The 19629-nt window shown below is 40.2% G+C and overlaps 1 protein-coding gene across 2 annotated transcripts in view; it reads right to left on the bottom strand.

Moving 5' to 3' along the window:
* LOC144608887 (SHC-transforming protein 1-like) overlaps positions 1 to 19629 on the bottom strand; it is an 89064-nt gene that overhangs the window by 15375 nt on the left and 54060 nt on the right. For both annotated transcript variants that reach the window (XM_078427105.1, XM_078427104.1), the window contains 3 exons: positions 4712 to 4775; positions 2683 to 2802; positions 1536 to 1589 (listed from right to left, as the gene is read on the bottom strand). In XM_078427105.1, the coding sequence (XP_078283231.1) occupies positions 1536 to 1589; positions 2683 to 2802; positions 4712 to 4775 (238 nt within the window). The remainder of the gene's footprint in view (positions 1 to 1535; positions 1590 to 2682; positions 2803 to 4711; positions 4776 to 19629) is intronic.

The following is a 19629-nucleotide window of genomic DNA, read 5'->3' as shown; positions in this document are numbered from 1 at the left end:
CTAAACCTACCTGATCTCCCTGTTGCTAAACACTTTAACTCCCGCTCCCATTCACACACTGACCTTCCTGTCCTGGGCCTCCTCCATTATCAGAGTGAGGCCCAGCGCAAATTGGAGGAACAGCACCTCATATTTCGCTTGGGCAGCTTACACCCCAGTGGTATGAACATTGATTTCTCTACTTCAAGTAACCCTTGCTTTCCCTTTCTCTCCATCCCTCCCCCTTCCCAGTTCTCTGACCAGTCTTACTCTCTCCGACTACATTTTATCGCTATTTGCTTTGTTGTGACCTTCTCCCAGCTAACAATGACCTATTCTACATTTTCCTTGATCTCCATTCCATTTGTCCTGTTTTCACAACTTACACTTCATTGTCTATGTATTTCCCTCTCCCCTGACATCAGTCTGAAGAAGGGTCTCAACCCAAAAGGACACCTATTCCTTCTCTCCAGAGATGCTGCCTGTCCCGCTGAGTTACTCCAGCATTTTGTGTCTATCACAGAACAATTGTCAGGTGTTTCTGTGTATTGCTGCATTGAAAATGATACCTGCAAGGGTGATGATGAGCAATAAAGTCCAGTCTTCCTCACTTTAAAGTCCCTGAACACCAAACAGGGGAGTAATTTATTTTATGAACATGTTTTTATGTTTTTATATATATATGTTTATTTCTTTTTAATGGTCCTATTCTCAAGGACTAAAATTTCATATAAATTCCGCCATATTTTGGAGAAGGGAAAGCGACAAACTAGAGGGGGGAACCATCCAATTAGGAGGAAAATGGAGTTGCCTATCTTAGTAATGTCACAACAGGCTGCAACTCTTGGGATAAGTTCTGCATCATTGTTTAACGCCCATGAAGAATTTTGTCCAAGTGGTGTCAGCACATGTGTTGTATGTTGTGTGTTCAGCAGCCTCTTTAAATGTTTGCATTATTCACAAAGGATCCAGATCAAAAATCATCGTGCCTGTACATGAACATGAACATTGTACATGAACAATCCAATTATCGTTTTAGGAAGTGTTATTGTTGAAAGCATTAAAATATTGTATTAGGTAGCGGAATGTTTAGCCATGTCTTTGACAAATGGATCCATTTCTATTTTACATCTTTATTAAAAGCAAAACTGCAAATTAACAACACCATCTAAAACCCTCCATCTTTTCAAGCATCGGAAGCAATACTGTGTTTCTTCAAAACTAGCTGCACTTGATAATTGGCAACTATAATCTACTTTTAAAAAATATTGAAATACAAGTTAAATCACAAAAGTACAGTTGTAAACACTTATGAATTTATTAGATAAATTGTCTTTGGCTTCAGTTGACGTGGCGTGACAATAATTGTATCACAAATTCACGATTCCAGAGAGCAGAGTGAATAAAAAAATCACAGCAATGTGTATCTATGTTCTGTCAAATTAATCTGCACACGTTTACTAGAAGAGTTTCTACTACCCACGGCGCCCAATGCAGGATGCGCAGTTCCTTCTGCAAGTACAATGAAAGAATCGGAAACAAGCTGATGCACTCACTGGATCTCCTCCAGAGGCAAAAGAGACCATCTGCATGTGGTGCTTGGCGATGAGCTGAAAAACAAAGAGCAATCGTTGATCTCTAGTCGTTTTCTGAAATTTGAAATGTCTCTACTTCTAAGTAACCACTGAATATAACATAGACATTCCAAATAAAATAAGAGACGTAATAAGGATTTTGATTACATTGTTGGCCTGCCACTATATTGATAACCATGGGATTAAGCACCTCTATTGATAACAATAGTGCAAAATTAGAAAATAAAAACATTACAATTACCAAGCTTTAAGAGGAATGAGGTTGGATAATAAGGAAATGTGTGTATCCGTGGGAATAACTCAGCAGCTGCATTTTAGTCTCCTGTAGCACTTGGTAGAGTTTTGATTTCAGATTTTTGCTTATTCCTAATTTGTAATAATTGCAGCTGGGATAGTTGGAAAAGATTCAGGGGAACAGAATTGCTTCGCTGTTCCAGGCGTTGACCTTTCAGAATACACCGAGGTCAGGCGATGACGCCCAGGCTTCAGAAGCGAGCAAATTGGGAGCAGCTGTTATGGGGTCAATCTGCACTGACATGCGGGAGTCGTTTAAAGATCAGTTGATGAAAGTTCAGCACCAGCATGCTGCAGAAAGAGAAGGGACAAGGATGGCAAGGTAAGGGAACCTTGGACAATAAGAGAAATCACTACCTTAAGGGTAGTTTAAAGATACAGTCTGAAAAAGTCCCTTCAGCCTACTGAGTCCACACCGACCATCGACGATTCACACTCATTCTGCATTATTCCACTTTCTCATCCACTCCCTATACAGTAGGATCAGTTTATAGAGGCCAATTGACCTACAAGGCCACACTTCGTCGTGATGTGGGGGGAAACCAGAACACCTGGTGGAAACCCACGTGGTTGCAGGGAGAACGTGCAGACTCCACACTAACAGCACCTGAGGTCAGGGTCGAACCCGTGTCTCTGGTGCTCTGAGGCAGCTGCTGTACCAGTTGCGCTACTGTGCCACCTTTTTGAAAGGATTCCTGGGAAAGGAAAGATAACCCAGCTGGTCCCAACTGGTTATCAAAATTCACATCATGGCAAACATTATAGTTATTCCAAAATAATATTGGAACAATCTCAGCTCATGACAAATTCTTACCTGCTTGGATTCTGGGATCATTAAGCTGAGGCTGCTCGTTGAGATGGACATAACGGTCTTCATTCCTGCAAACTGGAGGTTACTCTTTCCGAGGACAGTAGATAATTCTTTGCTGGGAGGCTAAAGGTTAAAAAAATCCAAAGCAATTGGTTTTCTAAATATTCATTTTGTTGCATTGTGTAGCAAGATTTGGTTCATGCCCAAAGTATTATTCCTCATGGTTGTCAGATCAGCCCAGAGAAATACTTTACTATATCTCCATGGGGGGGATGATGTGTCATACAGCTGTATACACATGGAAATAACTTGTCCATGCCAACCAACCTACCTGAACTAGTCTCATTTTCCTTTATCTAGCCTATATTCCTCTAAACCTGTCCAAATGTCTTTTATGTATTATGATTGTACCTCTATCACTTATTTCTGGCCCCTTGTTCCATGTACCCACCATGCTCTGTATGCAAAAGTTGCCTTCAAGTCCTCTTTAAATCTTTGACCTTCTTCATGATAAATATCAGCGAGAAATATTCATTTAAGTTCTCACCCATCTCCTGTGCTTCATATTACTCCTTAGGGGGTCCCATTCTCTTCCTAATTACCCTTTCCTCTTAAAGTGCTTATAAAATCTCTTTGGATTCTATTTCACCTTTTCTCAAACTGTCTCATGTCCTCATTTTTGCTATCTTAATTCCCTTCTTAAGTACTCCAACATACCGTATACTCCTCAAGTAATTTGCTTTATCCCAGCTGCCCACACTTGACATATGCCTCCTATTTTTCTGTCTAGAGGTTTAATATCCCTCGTAAATCAGCCTCTCCAAATCAACCATTGCAGGTTCCTGTTTAACGCCATCAAAATTATCTTTGCCCGAATTTAGGACCAGTCCTATCTCTTTCCATAACTATTTAAAAAAGTATCAGAATTATGGCCATTAGTTCCAAATTAGTTCACCAGCACTTCAGTCACTTGCTCCCTGTTATTTCCCAATAGGAGATGTAGTGTTGCCTGTTCTCTAGTTGAGCTAGCTACATAATTGCTTGAGTTGGGTATTTCCTCAGGAGGGAGGGAAGGAAAGTTATGAACATTATACTTGCTCATTCTGAGTAACAGGTTTTAATGGCACTGATCAAACCCTGAAAACAAGACCCAATCAATCCCTTCAATTAGAGATACTAATCCAGGAAAGTAAAACCAAATCCTTGTTGGAAAATAAATCAAAAATCTTGCTCTGTTTTAAACAACCCACCAGAAAGATTTAGCTGCTTCAATTTTTTTTTCCTATTGCTAGACTGAACCTTGATAGAAAGAGTTTCCTTTCTGCTATAGCTTTTAACAGCTACATTCAAAAATTAACTCGTGATTCACAAAGACTCTTCCTCTTTTCTGCTGTGGACCATGTTTGTGTCTGCAGTCTTGGGCTATGTGTAACATATTAGTCAGTATAAAACAAAGACTTATTTTAATATGGGAAACGATGCTGATTTTATCAGGAGACTTAATGTGTTAGCTGAATAGATGAAATGCTGACATTCATAGCCTGATCAGAAAGAAGCAAGATTTAGTTCCAGCCCTCTTGTTCAATCTCATTTTGCTTAAAGAATTCCATTGATTTTTGACCAAACCCTTCCAGGATCTCTCCCACAGTATATGGGATTTTCTAACCTGGGAGCAGATAAGTTTAAAAAAGATAAGTAAATCCCACACAGACAAGATTACATAGCAGAATTTTGCAAGAACAAAAGTTGATGATAATTGACTCGGTATTTGCAAAAAAAAAGTATTTTCCATTTTCTCACAGCAGAGATTGTGACTAATGGATCACGGAAAATTATATTTATTCCGCCATCAATTTTTTGGGTTAGAATTCACAGAAAGCATTTTGTAAATTTGAATTGTTTCATTACAAAAACTGATGAACTGAGATATTTACACTAAAATATAAACGGCCTCGATTGTACCATCAAATTTAACATTAATCTATACATGAGGTTCATAAGTTGATTTACATTATGTCAAAACAGTATTTACCGTTCTTTTCCTCATGGCTGCCTTAGTGCCTGGAACAGCCTCACACACTCTGCCTATAGCTTCCCTGCGGAATAAAAAACATTACCATTATTGATAATGTGATTACTTGCGGTTTCCTGTATTGTAAAGCTGCAAACTGAAATCCCCATTAGGAAAATTATTTACACTGCTGGAGGAGATTTAAAAGATGTTAACAACCATCTATTTACTTCTCGTCAAGAATTATCCAGCAACAAACTTCCTTTCTTTTGAAAAAGTTAAAGACTTTGATGGAAACCTTTTTGAGAAAAAAAAGTTTTGCTCTATAACACTCGGGTGAGACTACCACTAGTAGGGGGGGGGGGGGGGGGGAACACAAGACTCATGGATCTTCAAAGCTCCTGGGTCTCTCTTCACCTGCACATTTTCTTCAAACGAGGATCCAAAAGATAACTTTTATTTGCCAGGTTGTAATGAACACAAAGTGTTTTCTGATCTGATTGGACATCATGCCAAACAACACTTTTCACTGCACCTCAGTACATGTGACAATAATAATAAACTTAAATCTAGAGTTTAAAATAGTACTTGATTCAGGTTTCAGTTAACCCCACTAATCAGTTCCCATTTTCAAATTTATTAAACAAAATCAAAATAATGGACTCTACAAGATTACAAGGCAGGAACAAGGCGCTGGGCACTTTGTGTAGATCAAATCCCACTCTCCTGCTCATTGCTCTTACTGTGAATGTGAATGTACAGATAGATCTATGATTCTGAATTTATGTAATTTAAAAAGTAAGAGCAATGAGCAGGAGAGTGGGATTTGTCGGGAATGTGCAGTGTGGGCAGACTGTGATGTCAATCAGCATGCGATGCTAATAAGACACCAGGACTGCCTCACTGGAGATTAATAATGCAGCCAACAGCATGATTCAAGGCACACTGATGGTCACGTATTCACTTACTGTCAGGTTGGATGTTGTCTGAACTCTTAAACGTATTGGTTTAAGGAAAGTTGTGTTTAAAGTTTCTGGATCTCTTTTAGAATTTGCAAATTCTAACATTGGGTGTTATAAGAGTTCATGTTTTGCTGACTTCAAATCTCCTGGAACAGCAATTGTTCCCAGGTTCATCACGGAGAACCGGGGAAGGGTAGTATTTCTAGGAGAGTGAGAACGAGGCAGAGCTGAGCTCTTGGCTAATCAACCAAGAGTAATCTGCGAGCAGTTCATCTCTGAGTGAGATGTGTGCAATTTGGAAAGGTAGCCCTTACTGAATTAAAGGGTGCTCATATAGAAAGGAGGTGAGGAGGAACTTCTTTAGTCAGAGGGTGGTTAATCTGTGGAACTCATACCACGGAGGGCTGTGGAGGCCAAGTCAGTGGATATTTTTAAGGCAGAGATAGACAAATTCTTGATTAGAACAGGTGTGAAGCATTATGGGGAGAAGGCAGGAAAATGGGATAAGGGGGCAGAGATCAGCCATGGTTGAATGGCAGAGTACACTCGATGGGCTGAATGGCCTAATTCTATACCTACAACTTGTGAACTTGTGAAAGATGCCAAGTTCAACCCCAGCTACAGACACAGAGCCATGTGTTGACCACTTCTTTTCAATCACCACTGAGATCATAGTGGCTCCACTGGGATAGAACTACAACGCACCCTCATCTGCTATCCATTTTCCAATTAGGGAACTCATATAGGGTCTCTATTCCAAAGACCAGCAAGCAGAGCGAGGACATAGGTTTGCAAATAATGTAGGCTTCGCAAAAGATGCAGAGTTTGGGCACTTACTCAGAACTGCACATCACAAGATGATTTTTTTCCACTGAACTTCATAATGCCTCTTTATGTAGTCAAGTTAACTCCAGGCTAATTTGTCACTTTGAAGTTGTTGCAAAACAAGAACCCCTTTCACAACACAGTTCAGTAATGTTTGGCATTTATAAAATGCAGAAATAAGCAACCAATGCTGTAGTTAAGCTCAAAAAACAAACTCTTGGAGAAACTCAGCAGATCAGGCAGCATCTGTGGAGGGAAATGGACAAACGACGTTTTGGATTGGGACCAATATTCAGTCTGACGGATGATACAAGCATTTGATTCTGTCAGCAGACGTGGCCTTTATCAGATGCTAGAGAAGTTTGGGTGTCCACCACACCTTCAAAACTTCATCCAGTCCTTTCACAAAATGATGCATGGTACGGTGCAGTTTAATGGCGCTACGTTGGAAAGCTTCCCCATGAGAAGCGGAGTGAAGCAAGGATGTGGTCCTAGCTCCAACTCTGTTCGGTATCTACCTGTCTGCCCTTCTGTCCTTTGCCTTCCCGACAGACACGGAAGGAGTCTACCTCCACACCAGAAGCGATGGGAAACTCTTCAATCTAGCAAGATTAAAGGCCAAGACAAAGGTGAAAAAAACTGTGCTCCTAAGAGAACTGAAGATGCTGCACTCATCGCCCCAACGGAAGGTGGACTTCAAAGGCTAATGAACAGGTTGTCTCATGCCTGCAATGAATATCAACTGGCAATCAGTATTAAGATGACTGTTGCCATGGGTCAGGGCACTCCACTCCACCCTCAATTCAGCCTAAACACCACTTTACTGGAATCCGTCAAAACATTCTCCTGCTTGGGATTCACAGAGACTGATAGCCTCTCTGGATGAGGTAATCAACTCATGCACAGGAAAGGCAGCAACCACCTTTGGGAGACGAACCAAGCGTGCATGGAAGAACAGGAAACTTACAACCAAAACCAAGGTCACTGTCTACAAAGCCTGCGTATTGAGCACGCTACTTTACAGTAGTGAAGCTTGGACGACCTATCAACAACAAGAGCGGAAATTGAATAACTTCAATTTTCACTGTCTTTGCCGCATTCTGGGAGTTTCTTGGCAGGACAAAATCACCAACGAATCTGTCCTCTCTCTAACCAACATGCCTAGCATCCCTGCTATCCTCAGGCAGGAGTCCCTCCGCTGGCTTGGACATATACACAAGATGGACAATGGGCGTATCCCCAAAGAGGTGCTTTATGGGGAGTTTGCCAATGCTCAGAGACCCAAAGGAAGACTAAAGCTCTGCTACAAGAGCACAAATAAAAGGGATATGACATGCTTCAATATCGACACTGACAACTGGGGAGCGGCTGCTGAGGACCATGGTAGGTGGAGGAAGGACCTCCAAGCGGGCAGGAAACATCACCACAGGATGTGGTTCAAGACCCTGGGGCACAGGCGCCAACGCCACAATATGGTCAAAATCAGCAGCCACGGACTCCCCAGAACAACGACCAGAGACGACCTCACCTGTGGAAACTGTGGGAGAATCTGCCTGTCACGGATAGGCCTAGTCAGCCACACAAGGAAATGTAACCACAGATGAAAAATCCCCCTCTCCAAGCAGAACAACGCCAAACAACGCCAACGGCGGCACGGTAGCGCAGCGGTAGAGTTGCTGCTTTACAGTGAATGCAGCGCCGGAGACTCAGGTTCGATCCTGACTACGGGTGCTGCACTGTAAGGAGTTTGTACGTTCTCCCCGTGACCTGCGTGGGTTTTCTCCGAGGTCTTCGGTTTCCTCCCACACTCCAAAGACGTACAGGTATGTAGGTTAATTGGCTGGGTAAATGTAAAAATTGTCCCTAGTGGGTGTAGGATAGTGTTAATGTACGGGGATCGCTGGGCGGCACGGACTTGGAGGGCCGAAAAGGCCTGTTTCCGGCTGTATATATATGATATGATATGATAAACCGTACCATCATCTCCCGCAGATGGATGGATGCCAGAGAGAGGATGATACAAGGCGATGGAAGTAGTTAAGCTCCCTTAAGAATCACAAACACAGTATGCCAAGGTATCAAAACACCTGGGTCTGATAACTAGGTCAGAATTCAAAGTGTCTTCTCATCTTGGGAATGATCGCCGGGCAGCATGCAGTCAGAGGAGTTGAAAGGTCAGGCCCATTATGTTGGATTGCGAAAAGCGTTTGAAATTTTGTTTTATTATATAATCTTTTTGGCAGCCTCAAACCAGAACAACTTGTCCTTCTCTGATGAGAGTAGAGAAGCGCTTTCCTGAAAATCCTGTTCGCAGTAGGTGTGGCTGCCCCATTATGCAAGTTGTTTTATACCTTAGGATACAAGGTCAAGGATCCTGATGGGAGATCAGCCCTGACTTCTTTATTCAACACAGTTCTGTGCATCTTTTCCTGCATTGATTCAGTCACTGGTTAACCTGCAGTGTGGAATCGGGCACTTGATACATGCTGATGTCATCAGCAGTATCTAAATCACTCAATCCATTTTAATAGAAATAAGGCACAACAATAAATCACGTTTCATTATCTAACCAATGACTCACTCACTTTAGTCTGTTTCAGAGGCATCAAAAATGATTATTCAGTTTCTCCCTTTGCATCAAATCATGCTCTCCTGTGATTATCAGCAGTTACATAGGCAAGCAGACCATTTAAACCTTCATCAATAGTACCGTGTTTCCAGTGATAAAACAGTGGCTCGTTCACAGTGATACAGTATTATCTGATATCATTCATCTAGATTGTAATTGCACTATAACTGTAGCAATGCAAATTTGACTGAGACAAAAATAAATCATGTGGGATATTTCTAGTTGCAAAACCTTTAACCAAACATCCTTCAATAAATAGAAATTCTTAAAAATAACAAAATAGTCAGCAGTAAATTAAAATTAAGGAATTGGTGAAAGGGTGTCCTTCGTACTTTCTGTAATTGTAAAAGGTTTTTATTGACAAGGTCGCACATCTTTATGCAAATTGGAAGCAATAAAAGAGAAAAAAAACAATATCATATTCCCTCCCCGTTTCATTTCCCTTCCATGCCACCCACTCTGGGTCATAACTACTGATCCAGAAGCTACTCAATAATAGAATCTGATGAAAGCATATTGAAGCACTCCAACGCCTCCTCTCAATCTTCTTGTAGTTCTGCCATAACTAATAGCCACCAAGTCATGACCCTCTGCACTTACTGTATAAAGGAAGCCATTCTCTGCGTGCCTATTGTGCTGTGTTACATTTACTTCAGTCACTTCTTCTAATACTGATTCCAACAGTTTAACTTCAGTGGAAAAAACATTATTTGCAAGTCAATAAATGACAATTTAATTTTCAATGGATACATGTTTATGTGATCCTTCAAATAGCTCAAACATATTTGTACATCGTTTGCTCCATTATAATTTATGGAATGAGTAAATGAATTGACTTTTTTTGTTCAGTTCATTTACCCAAGATGTTATCCGCTTATTCTGAAAGTGAGCAGAATTAGTATGATAAGAGCCACCGATACTGAGAACAGCCAGGGATAGGACAACAACAGTGGTGAGCAGTCTGAACAAAGTGAAAAGGCACTCGTCACAAATAAAAGTTAGATATGGTATGATTTCAAGCATCTGTTTTGAATGTGCAAAGTGTAAAAATCCCAGTGATCCAGTTCTATTTGTATTTTCTTCAGTTAGTGTGTTTGAAAATAGAATTGGTCTCAGACTTCCATGCGGAAAATATGTTGCAAAAAATATAAATGGTATAAACTCATATTTAAAAAAATATATTTATAAATGCACCGCAGAATCAAAGCAATTACTATTTAAAAAGGTTTAAGTTGGCACACATGGAGGAACTAAAGGATTCATTTAAAAGACTGGATGCAAACATTCAGTCACATTAAACCTCAATCAATGCAAAGCAACAATGCAACTGAAACATTGATCATCCCTTTGCCTCCACAGATGCTGCTTGATCCATTGAGTTCATCCAGTAATTCATTTTTTTGCCATGGACAACTGCATATACTTTAATAAAATAAATGCAGCGTTTACATAATTACCTCGAAGTAAAATAGCATTTCTGCTGAAGAGCATCTTCAAGAAGATGAAAAAAATGTGTAACTTTAAAATACAAAACATAAACTACCACAAATTGCGATGAAGGAAAATTAAATGCAAGTTGTATCAATTTTTAGAAAAGTATTATCTTAATCAAATTTAGTTTGTAACTTAAATTTAAAAAATAGAAAATGCTGGAAAGGATATCCACCCAAAGTTTCAATTGTTTTGCACTCCACAGATGTTGCTTGACCTCCTGAGTATTTCTAGCATTTCCTGTTTTTATTCCGGATTATGTTTGTACGATTTTTACTTTTGGATTATAATTTATTTGGTTACATTTGTTAATATTTTTAACATAAATTACCAATGTAAATCTGTTATAATTGTACGCAATTATATAATTTGCCATATCGTTTTGAATAAATATAATTCTATAAATAGAAATATTCCTTATTATGATTTAAAAATCTCAAGCTTCCGTTTCTTTTGTGCATTTCTGATCCTCATTTTTTATTGTGAGTCATATTTAAACGAGCCAAGGCTACAGATAAATAATTCAACTCTATGATAAACTTTTCATGACTTTTTTATATCCCAAAGCATTTCACAGCTCTTGCTATAAACTGAAAGGCCGTCAGACTTGTAACATTGAGAAATACTAGTCAATGCACAAAGTGCTCTGACCCATGAACAATTTTAGGGAAAAGTAGGAAACTTGTTTAAAATGCAAGATTAGGGTTGAATTTTGGCCATACTACATTTGTGTCAACTAGCGGTGAGATGAGTAAGAAGGAAATTGATTGCTTGTGGGTGGTAACAACAGTACGGTTGGAGAGAGGATGTTCTTCCTGTGGGAGATTTCTAAAATAATGATTTACCCATTTAAGGCAAATGTCAGGCAGTTATTTTCCCCATGGAGAGCTGCGAATCTTTGGAATTCTGTTCCTGAAAAAGGCAATTTAAGCAGAATCCTGGGATGGTTTTAAGGCTGAGGCAGACAGCTACGTGCTAAGTCGGAAGTGATAGGTTATTGTAAGTAGTTGGGAATGCAGAGCTGAGGACACAATCAGATCAGCCACAATCTTCTTGAATGCTGGGTAACCTTAAGGAGCTAAATGGCTTACACGTGCTCCAAGTTCATCAGTTTCCCTTCCCCCCTGACTCTCAGTCAGAAGAAGGGTCTTGACCAGAAGCATCACCTACACCTTTTCTCCAGAGGTGCTGCCTGATCCGCTGAGCTACTCCAACATTTTGTGTCTATCTTCGGTGTAAACCAGCATCTGCAGTTCCATCCTACTCATCTGTTTTTATGTTGGTATGACTAATGTTCTTCCTAAAATGGTACCTCAAAGTGCTTAACTAAGATGGCAGATGAGGCCCGAGTGTAATTTCGCCAACACTACACATCCAACACTTTCCTGATCCATCAGTCAGATTGAGTGCTCTCTGAAAGCGAGGCTTGTATCCTCAACAAGCCAACACTGCTACCACTTAGCTCAGGGTAAATAATATTGATTAACTTGATTCCACTTGCGTACGTAATACTTAACACTCTCCCTCAATTAATGTAACATCATTCACTTTAGGAGAGAACTAATAAGGCATGGATAAAATATGCATACAAATGAAAGACAAGAAATAATATTTAATCAACATTAATAAGATATTGACTATAAAGTAGGATGATCATAAGATTGAAGTCAAAATAGATTTGAAATCAGGGCTGCTCGTAAATACTTATGTCCAATACATAGAACTAAAATTAAAAAGGAAAAATACAAAGCAAACCATGCAATAGAGTGCAAGTTAGAGGAAGTCATGCTGTAACTCTGCTGTTCTCTTATCCAGATGACATCTTGAGCACTGTGGCCCATTCTGCTCACTAAGGCACAAAGGAAACAAACATTCAAGGAGTCATGAGACTGAGTTAGCAGGAGAAATCGGAGAAGCTGTGGCTCAGCAGGATGTCGGATGTGATCAAGTGGCGAACTCAACAGTTAGAAGACAATGAACAATATAGAAAACATGTATGTCCTCTGCTTCAATTTAAATCTTCACGGATGAATGCATTCAATTTAAACTTACAAAAAGTGAATTTAGAACCAATACCAATTTTTTTTTCTTTCAAAAATAATGTATAAAGAGGGATTAAATTCTGAGCTAGGGATTTCAGACCATACATTAAAATCAATTAGTGAGTAAATGGATGCTCATGATGTTCCCCATTGATCTAATTTGTAACATAGGTGGAGAGTGGTTCAGACTTACAGGGGTTCCCATTTATTTAATTGATCAGTGTCTATTCCTTTAATCCAAGCAGTCCCACAGAAATGCAGCTTTATAAATTCATCATTATGTTTTTGATAGTCTAGTTAAATAAAAAAGCACATATTTTAATAAATCTCCCTGACCCTTCTTGTTTCTCTGTATTCACTGCATGTTTAATTCAGTTTATTTAATTGTCACGTGTCCCAAGATACAGTGAAAAGCTTTGTTGCGTGCTAACCAGTCAGCAGAAAGGCAATACATTATTACAATCAAGCTATCCACAGTGTACAGATGCATGATAAAGGGAATAATGTGAATAATGTTTAGTACAAGGTAAAGCCAAGTAAAGTCCGATCAAAGATAGTTTGAGGGTCTCCAATGGTAGATGGTAGTACAGGACTGCTTTCTAGTTGTTGGTATGATCGTTAGGTTGCCTAATAACAGCTGGGAAGAAACTGTACCTGAATCTGGAGATGTGGATTTTCACACCTATACCTTTTGCCCCATGCGAGAGGGGAGATGAGGGAATGGCCAGGGTGTGACTCATCCTTGATTATGCTGCTGGCCTTGCCGCGGAGCGTCAGGTGCAAATGGATTGTGTGATGGTGTGCTTTGTGATGGGTACATATGAGATGAGATTACAATCCTATGACACAGCTATCACTCAGAAATAGGAGATATTTCAGAAACAGCATTTTGAAATCATTTTGTAAATTCTAGAACTCCGTTCTTTTAAACTACTTGCTTAACAAAACTGCTCCAATTAGCATTGCAATCTGCAGCCAACAGAAACAAAAAGTGTTTACATCTCGGAAGAGAAGATGACAACGTTATTAACTTAGTTGATCTGTCTTTGTGACCATCAAGATCTCAGATCCTGCTTGTTTCACAATGTGAAACAGACAAGTATGAACACTGTTTTATGGAGACCTATAATGTAGATCCAAACCAACAAATTACCAGTGAACAGAACACTCTCATTGTGCACACTCGAGGCTGGAAATGTGACTCTGGTAATGTGACATGGCAGAGAAGACACAACAACTTGTTTCCGATTCTTAGAATCAAAGTCATACAGCATGGAAACACGCTGTTTAGCCCAGCACATCCATGGTGACTAGTGGGAATCCATCTGCATTAATCCCATATTCTGGCACTTGGCCCACAGCCTTCGATACCTAGGCAATTCAAATGCTTGTCCAGAGAGTTCTTAAATGCGATCAGTGACTGGTTCCACCACTTTCCAACGAACCATTCCAGCTGCCCACTGCTCTCTGGGTGAAGAAGTTTCTCCATCTCTTACCCCTCACCTTAAATCTATGTCCTATTGTTTTATCTACCTCTGATACAGGGAAAGGTGTCCTGCAGTCTCCCCTATCTACATCCCTCATAATTTGATATACTTCAGTCAGGTCCTGTTTGAACCCCTCTGGTCCAGGGAAAAGAGACACAGTCTCTCCAATCTCCCCTCATAATTAAGATGCTCCATCCCAGTCAACATCCCAGTGAATCCTCTCTGCAAACTCATCACATTCTTCCTCCATATTGGTGACCAAGGTTTTATGAAGTTGGAGCAAAAGCACCCTGCTCTTGTATTCAGTGCCCTGACTAATGAAGGACAGTATCACTATGCCTTCTTAACCACTTTTGTCTCATTATGCTGCCACCAATGAAGATCTCTGACTTGTACATCACGGTCCATTTGTTTCTCAAAGACGTACAGGTATGTAGGTTAATTGGCTGGGTAAATGTAAAAATTGTCCCTAAATTGTGTAGGATAGTGTTAATGTACGGGGATCGCTGGGCGGCACGGACTTGGAGGGCCGAAAAGGCCTGTTTCCGGCTGTATATATATGATATGATAATCCTGATTGTGAAGGTACAAAGGAACAGAGGAATCTTGATGTACTACCCTCATTAGAACTCCCAAAAGGGTGGTGGGTCCATGTAGTATGACTAAGGAAGAACAACCGTCCACCTTCATTGTGAAATATATAGAACAGTACAGCACAGGAACAGGCCCTTCAGTCAATAATGTCTGTGCCAACCAAGATGCCAATTTAAACTACGCTTCTGCCTGCTCATGGCCAACATCCCTTTCCAGATGTGTAGGAAGGAACTGCAGATGCTGGTTTAAACTGAAGATAGACACAAAAAGCTGGAGTAACTCAGCAGGTCAGACAGCATCTGTGGAGAAAAGGAATAGGTGACATTTTGGGTCGAGACCCTTCTTCAGACTGAGAGTCATGGGAAAGGGAAGCGTATATCCCTTTCTAGATTCTGATTCTAAACTAGTGAAACATTCAGCTTTCTGAACAGGGACAGAAAATGTATTGCAATATATGTTTTCCCCCCAATATGTTAACAGTAGAGTTAGTATTTTGCAGGAGATAGACCCAAAAAGCTGGAGTAAGTCAGCAGGGACAAGCAGCATTTCTGAAGAGAAGGAATGGGTGATGTTTCGGGTCGAGACATTTCGCAGGGTCTGACAGCGTTCTAATTAAAGTAACATAAATAATGTATAGAAACTAAAGGCAAAAAATGATGTTTGTAAGTTAGAGAAGCTTGGAAGCCAGAGAAAAAAAACTGCAGGAGTCCCAGCTGAGATATATGAATCATCGTTAGCTAGCAGTGACATGTCAGAAGACTGGAGGGTGGCTGTTGCTGTGTCTTTATTTCAGAGGGGATGCAAAGAAAAACGTGGGACCTACAGACCAGTACACCTGACATCTGTTTAACTTTGGGGATAATGTGTACTTGAAGCACTGTTTCTGATAGTGAAATATTCACTATGTTAACAAATCTGTAACTCAAACATCACAACAAAGTCAATCAGGCAGAAAGATCACAAGGCACACATACCAAAATGTACATGTTTTACTGCTTCTGAAGTAGACTGGACTCATTTATATAATCCTTGCCCATCATTTTACAGAACAATCCCTCAGCGGTCACGACAGTTGATTGCTGCCTTCCTTCTTCCTCTTCAACCACTTCTTTCTCACACTTTCATCCCCAGGTGGGATGTTATAATTTAGTTAAGATGACATTTCCTGTTGTTTTTCTCCTTCTCTTTCTTCCTCTGCAATATCTTCCTTCCCTTAACTGACTACGGGTACGGTCTGCACATTGACTTCAAAGGTCACATTAAATCCTGTGATCATTGGCTTGTGGCACTGCTAAGAGTTTCTGTCTGATGAACCTTTCCCCCATATTCTGCATCCACCAAGGTCCAACAGTGATGCTCCCAGTGATGCACAGTCCAGAATAATACTGCCACTAATCTCTTTTCATCTGAAATCTGATTTTAGTCCTTTCAATTTGAACTATTTTTAACGTGGAGTTTGAGAAAGGTTCTGCACATTGTATCATACATTCTGGGCGAAGACTGGCCATGGTCCTCTTGCTTGAGGGCTGGTTTGGAACAGTGATTTTAAATTTCTTATCTTGCTTATCATCTTGGTCATCATCTCGTCCACAACATAATCATGGACCACTCACATCCCAGTCATTCTCTCTTCTCCTCTCTCCGGTCAGGCAGACGATACAAAAGCTTGAAAGCACACACCACCAGAATGAAGAACAGCATCTTCCCTGCTGTTATCAAACTATTCTCATAAACTAACGATAGACACAAAATTCTGGAGTAACTCAGCGGGACAGGCAGCATCTCTGGATAAAAGGAATAACGATGTATTCCCAATTTCCCAATCTATCTCAGTGTTGGCATTGCACTTTAAAAAAAATCTGCACTTTATCTAAAAGTGTAACACTATATTCTGCACTCTATTTCCTTTCTTTTTCTGCATTACCTGTGCATGTATGGTATCGTTGTACTCCTATATCATATGATTTGGCTGGATAGCACATAAACAACGTTTTTTGTTGTTGTCACAAACCAACAGTAACAGACAGATGCAGTCATAATGTAGACAAACAGATGGACAAAAAGGCCAATATGGACGTGGTAGGCCGAAAGGGTGATTTCTCTTGTGACTCATTCCGTTATTTTAAACATTTAAACTAATGAAAAGTTAAACTGTCACAACAGTTCAGCGCAAGGCAATTTTCAGATGGGTTCTTTATGGGGAATGGTACATTAAAGCTTAAAAGCTGACAATGACTCATTCCATTACTTATCCTGGGAGGTCATTGCACCCATTTGTTAATATCTTGAATTCCTTCGGTTAAAAGCACAGTCGTTTTGAAGGTAGAGACACAAGAGATTGCAGATGCTGGAATCTTGGCCAAAACACAAAGTGCTGCAGGAACTCAATGGGTCAGGCAGCATCTGGGGAAGGAATAGACAGGCAAAATTTTGGGTTGGAACAATCGCCAGTCCATTCCATCCCTGGATGCTGCCTGACCCCTTGACTTCCTACAGCACTTTGAGTTTGAGGTTTAAGTCAGGCTTCAGTCTTTAGATTTTAGACTTTAGAAATACAGTGCAGAAACATGCCCTTTGGCCCATTGAGTCCACTCCGTACACTAGCACTATCCTAAAAACTAGGGACAATTTTCAATTTTTTTCCTGGTCAATTAATCTACAATCCTGTATGTCTTTGTACGTTGGAGAAAACCAGAGCACCCAGAAAAACCCCCCACCCGATCACATGGAGAACATACAAACCCTGTACAGACAGTATCCATAGTCAGAATCGAACCTGGGTATCTGGGGCTGTAAGGCAGTAACTCTACCACTGTGCCACAGCCCATGTGCCCCCATAGTCATATTCTGCAACTATGTTCAAACATGCTTTCCCTTCATTGAGCTCACTTAATACTGACATGAAAAGAAGAACAGAATTGCATCCAGTTTGTCTAGAGTTTCCTCTTTTGAATTAGAGTTTCGTCAGCCTGCTAACTCTATGAATAGATAGAGATGTGCCAGGCAAATCCAGTTCACAGTAATTAGCACATCTGGCTGAATCCATGTGAATTTCAAGCTGAAGCCAAGCCTTGCCTTGCATTGAATCATACAGACAATCTCCCTTTTGTTTGCCTACATGCTGTCTATAGTTAAACTCTATTTTGAAATCATTTGATTTTATTTTTCTTGCTTTGGATGAAGTTTCCAGTAATTTCCTTAAATTTAATCCAATGAAATCATTGCAGTGTAATGAATTGCTGCATTGTTTGTCTGACAAGAATGGCTCCAAAACTAATCCTTAGCCCCAAACTACAGAAGAGTTAAAAAGATCCCGCTGTGTTCCTTAAACTCACCATCTTAAAAGTAGTAGAAAAATGGTTTATAAAAGATAATTAAAATAGTTTAAGAACACCAACAGTATTATTTTTTAATGCACAAAGTGGTGAAGTTATTGGACCAGCAGCAGAGTTACTGACGACTGATGGGGAGAGAGGGGTTTCAATTCCCACAGAGAAACCAGGCAGCTGGTGGAGCTGCTGCCTCACTCTTCCAGCAACCTGGGTCCAATCATCACCCCAGATGCTGTCAGTGTTGAGTTTCCACGTTCTCCCTGTGGTCACATGTGAATGCAAGGTGAATAAAGTGTAATTAATGTAGGATTAGGGTAAATGGGTGCTTGATGGTCAGTGCAGACTCAATGGGTTGAAGGTCGATCGACACAAAATACTGGAGTAACTCTGCAGAATCACTGGAGAAAAGGAATAGGTGATATTTCGGATCGGAAACCATTTTCAGACTGAAGAAGTGCTCCGACCCGAAATGTTGCCTGTTCCTTTTCTCCAACGATGCTGCCTGACCCGCTGAGGTACTCCAGCATTTTATATCTATCTTTGGTATAACCCAGCATCTGCAGTTCCTTCCTGCACAGTGGGTTGAAGGGCCTGCTTCCATGCCATTTGACTCTGAATTCAGATATGGATTTTTAAAAAAACATAGCATCAACAGTAATCATGAAATAACAGGATGGTTAAGTTGCCTAATAACAGTTGGGAAGAAACTGTCCCGAAAGTGGAGATATAGATTTTCACACCTATATCTTTTGCCCGATGTGAGAGGGGAGAAGAGGGAGTGGCCAGGGTGTGATATATGGGAAGAGATTACAATGCTATCACTCTTAAATAGGAGATATTTCAGAAACAGCATTTTGCAAATCATTTTGTAAACTCTAGAACTCCGTTCTTTTAAACTGTTTGATTAACAAAACTGCTCGAATTAGCATTGCAATCTGCAGCCAACAGAAACAAAAAGTGTTTACATCTCGGAAGAGAAGATGACAACGTTATTAACTTCGTTGATCTGTATTTGTTGCCATCAAGATCTCAGATCCTGGTTGTTTCACAATGTGAAACAGACAAGTAAGACCACTGTTTTATGGAGACATATAATGTAGATCCAAACCAACAAATTACCAGTGAACAGAACACTCTCATTGTGCACGCTCGAGGCTGGTAATGTGACACTGGTAATGTGACTGGTAACTGGGTCAAGACCATTCTTCAGACTGAGAGTCACGGGAAAGGAAAACGTCTATCCCTTTCTAGATTCTGATTCTAAACTAGAGTAAAGCATTTCAGCTTTCTGAACAGGAACAGAAAATGTATTGCAATATATGTTTTTCCCCCAATATGTTAACAGTAGAGTTAGTATTTTGCAGGGTATTATAGCGTTCTAATTAAAGTAGCATAAATAATGTATTGACACTAAAGGCAAAAAAATGATGTTTGTAAGTTAGAGAAGCTTGGAAGCCACAGAAAAAAAACTACAGGAGTCCCAGCGGAGATATATGAATCATTGTTAGCTACCGGTGACATTTCAGTTGACTGGAGGGTGGCTGTTGCTGTGTGTTTATTTAAGAGGGGCTGCAAAG

Source organism: Rhinoraja longicauda, chromosome 33 (genome assembly GCF_053455715.1).
Source record: "Rhinoraja longicauda isolate Sanriku21f chromosome 33, sRhiLon1.1, whole genome shotgun sequence".
NCBI classification, from domain to species: Eukaryota; Metazoa; Chordata; class Chondrichthyes; order Rajiformes; family Arhynchobatidae; genus Rhinoraja; species Rhinoraja longicauda.
This window is presented reverse-complemented; position numbering and strand designations above follow the sequence as displayed.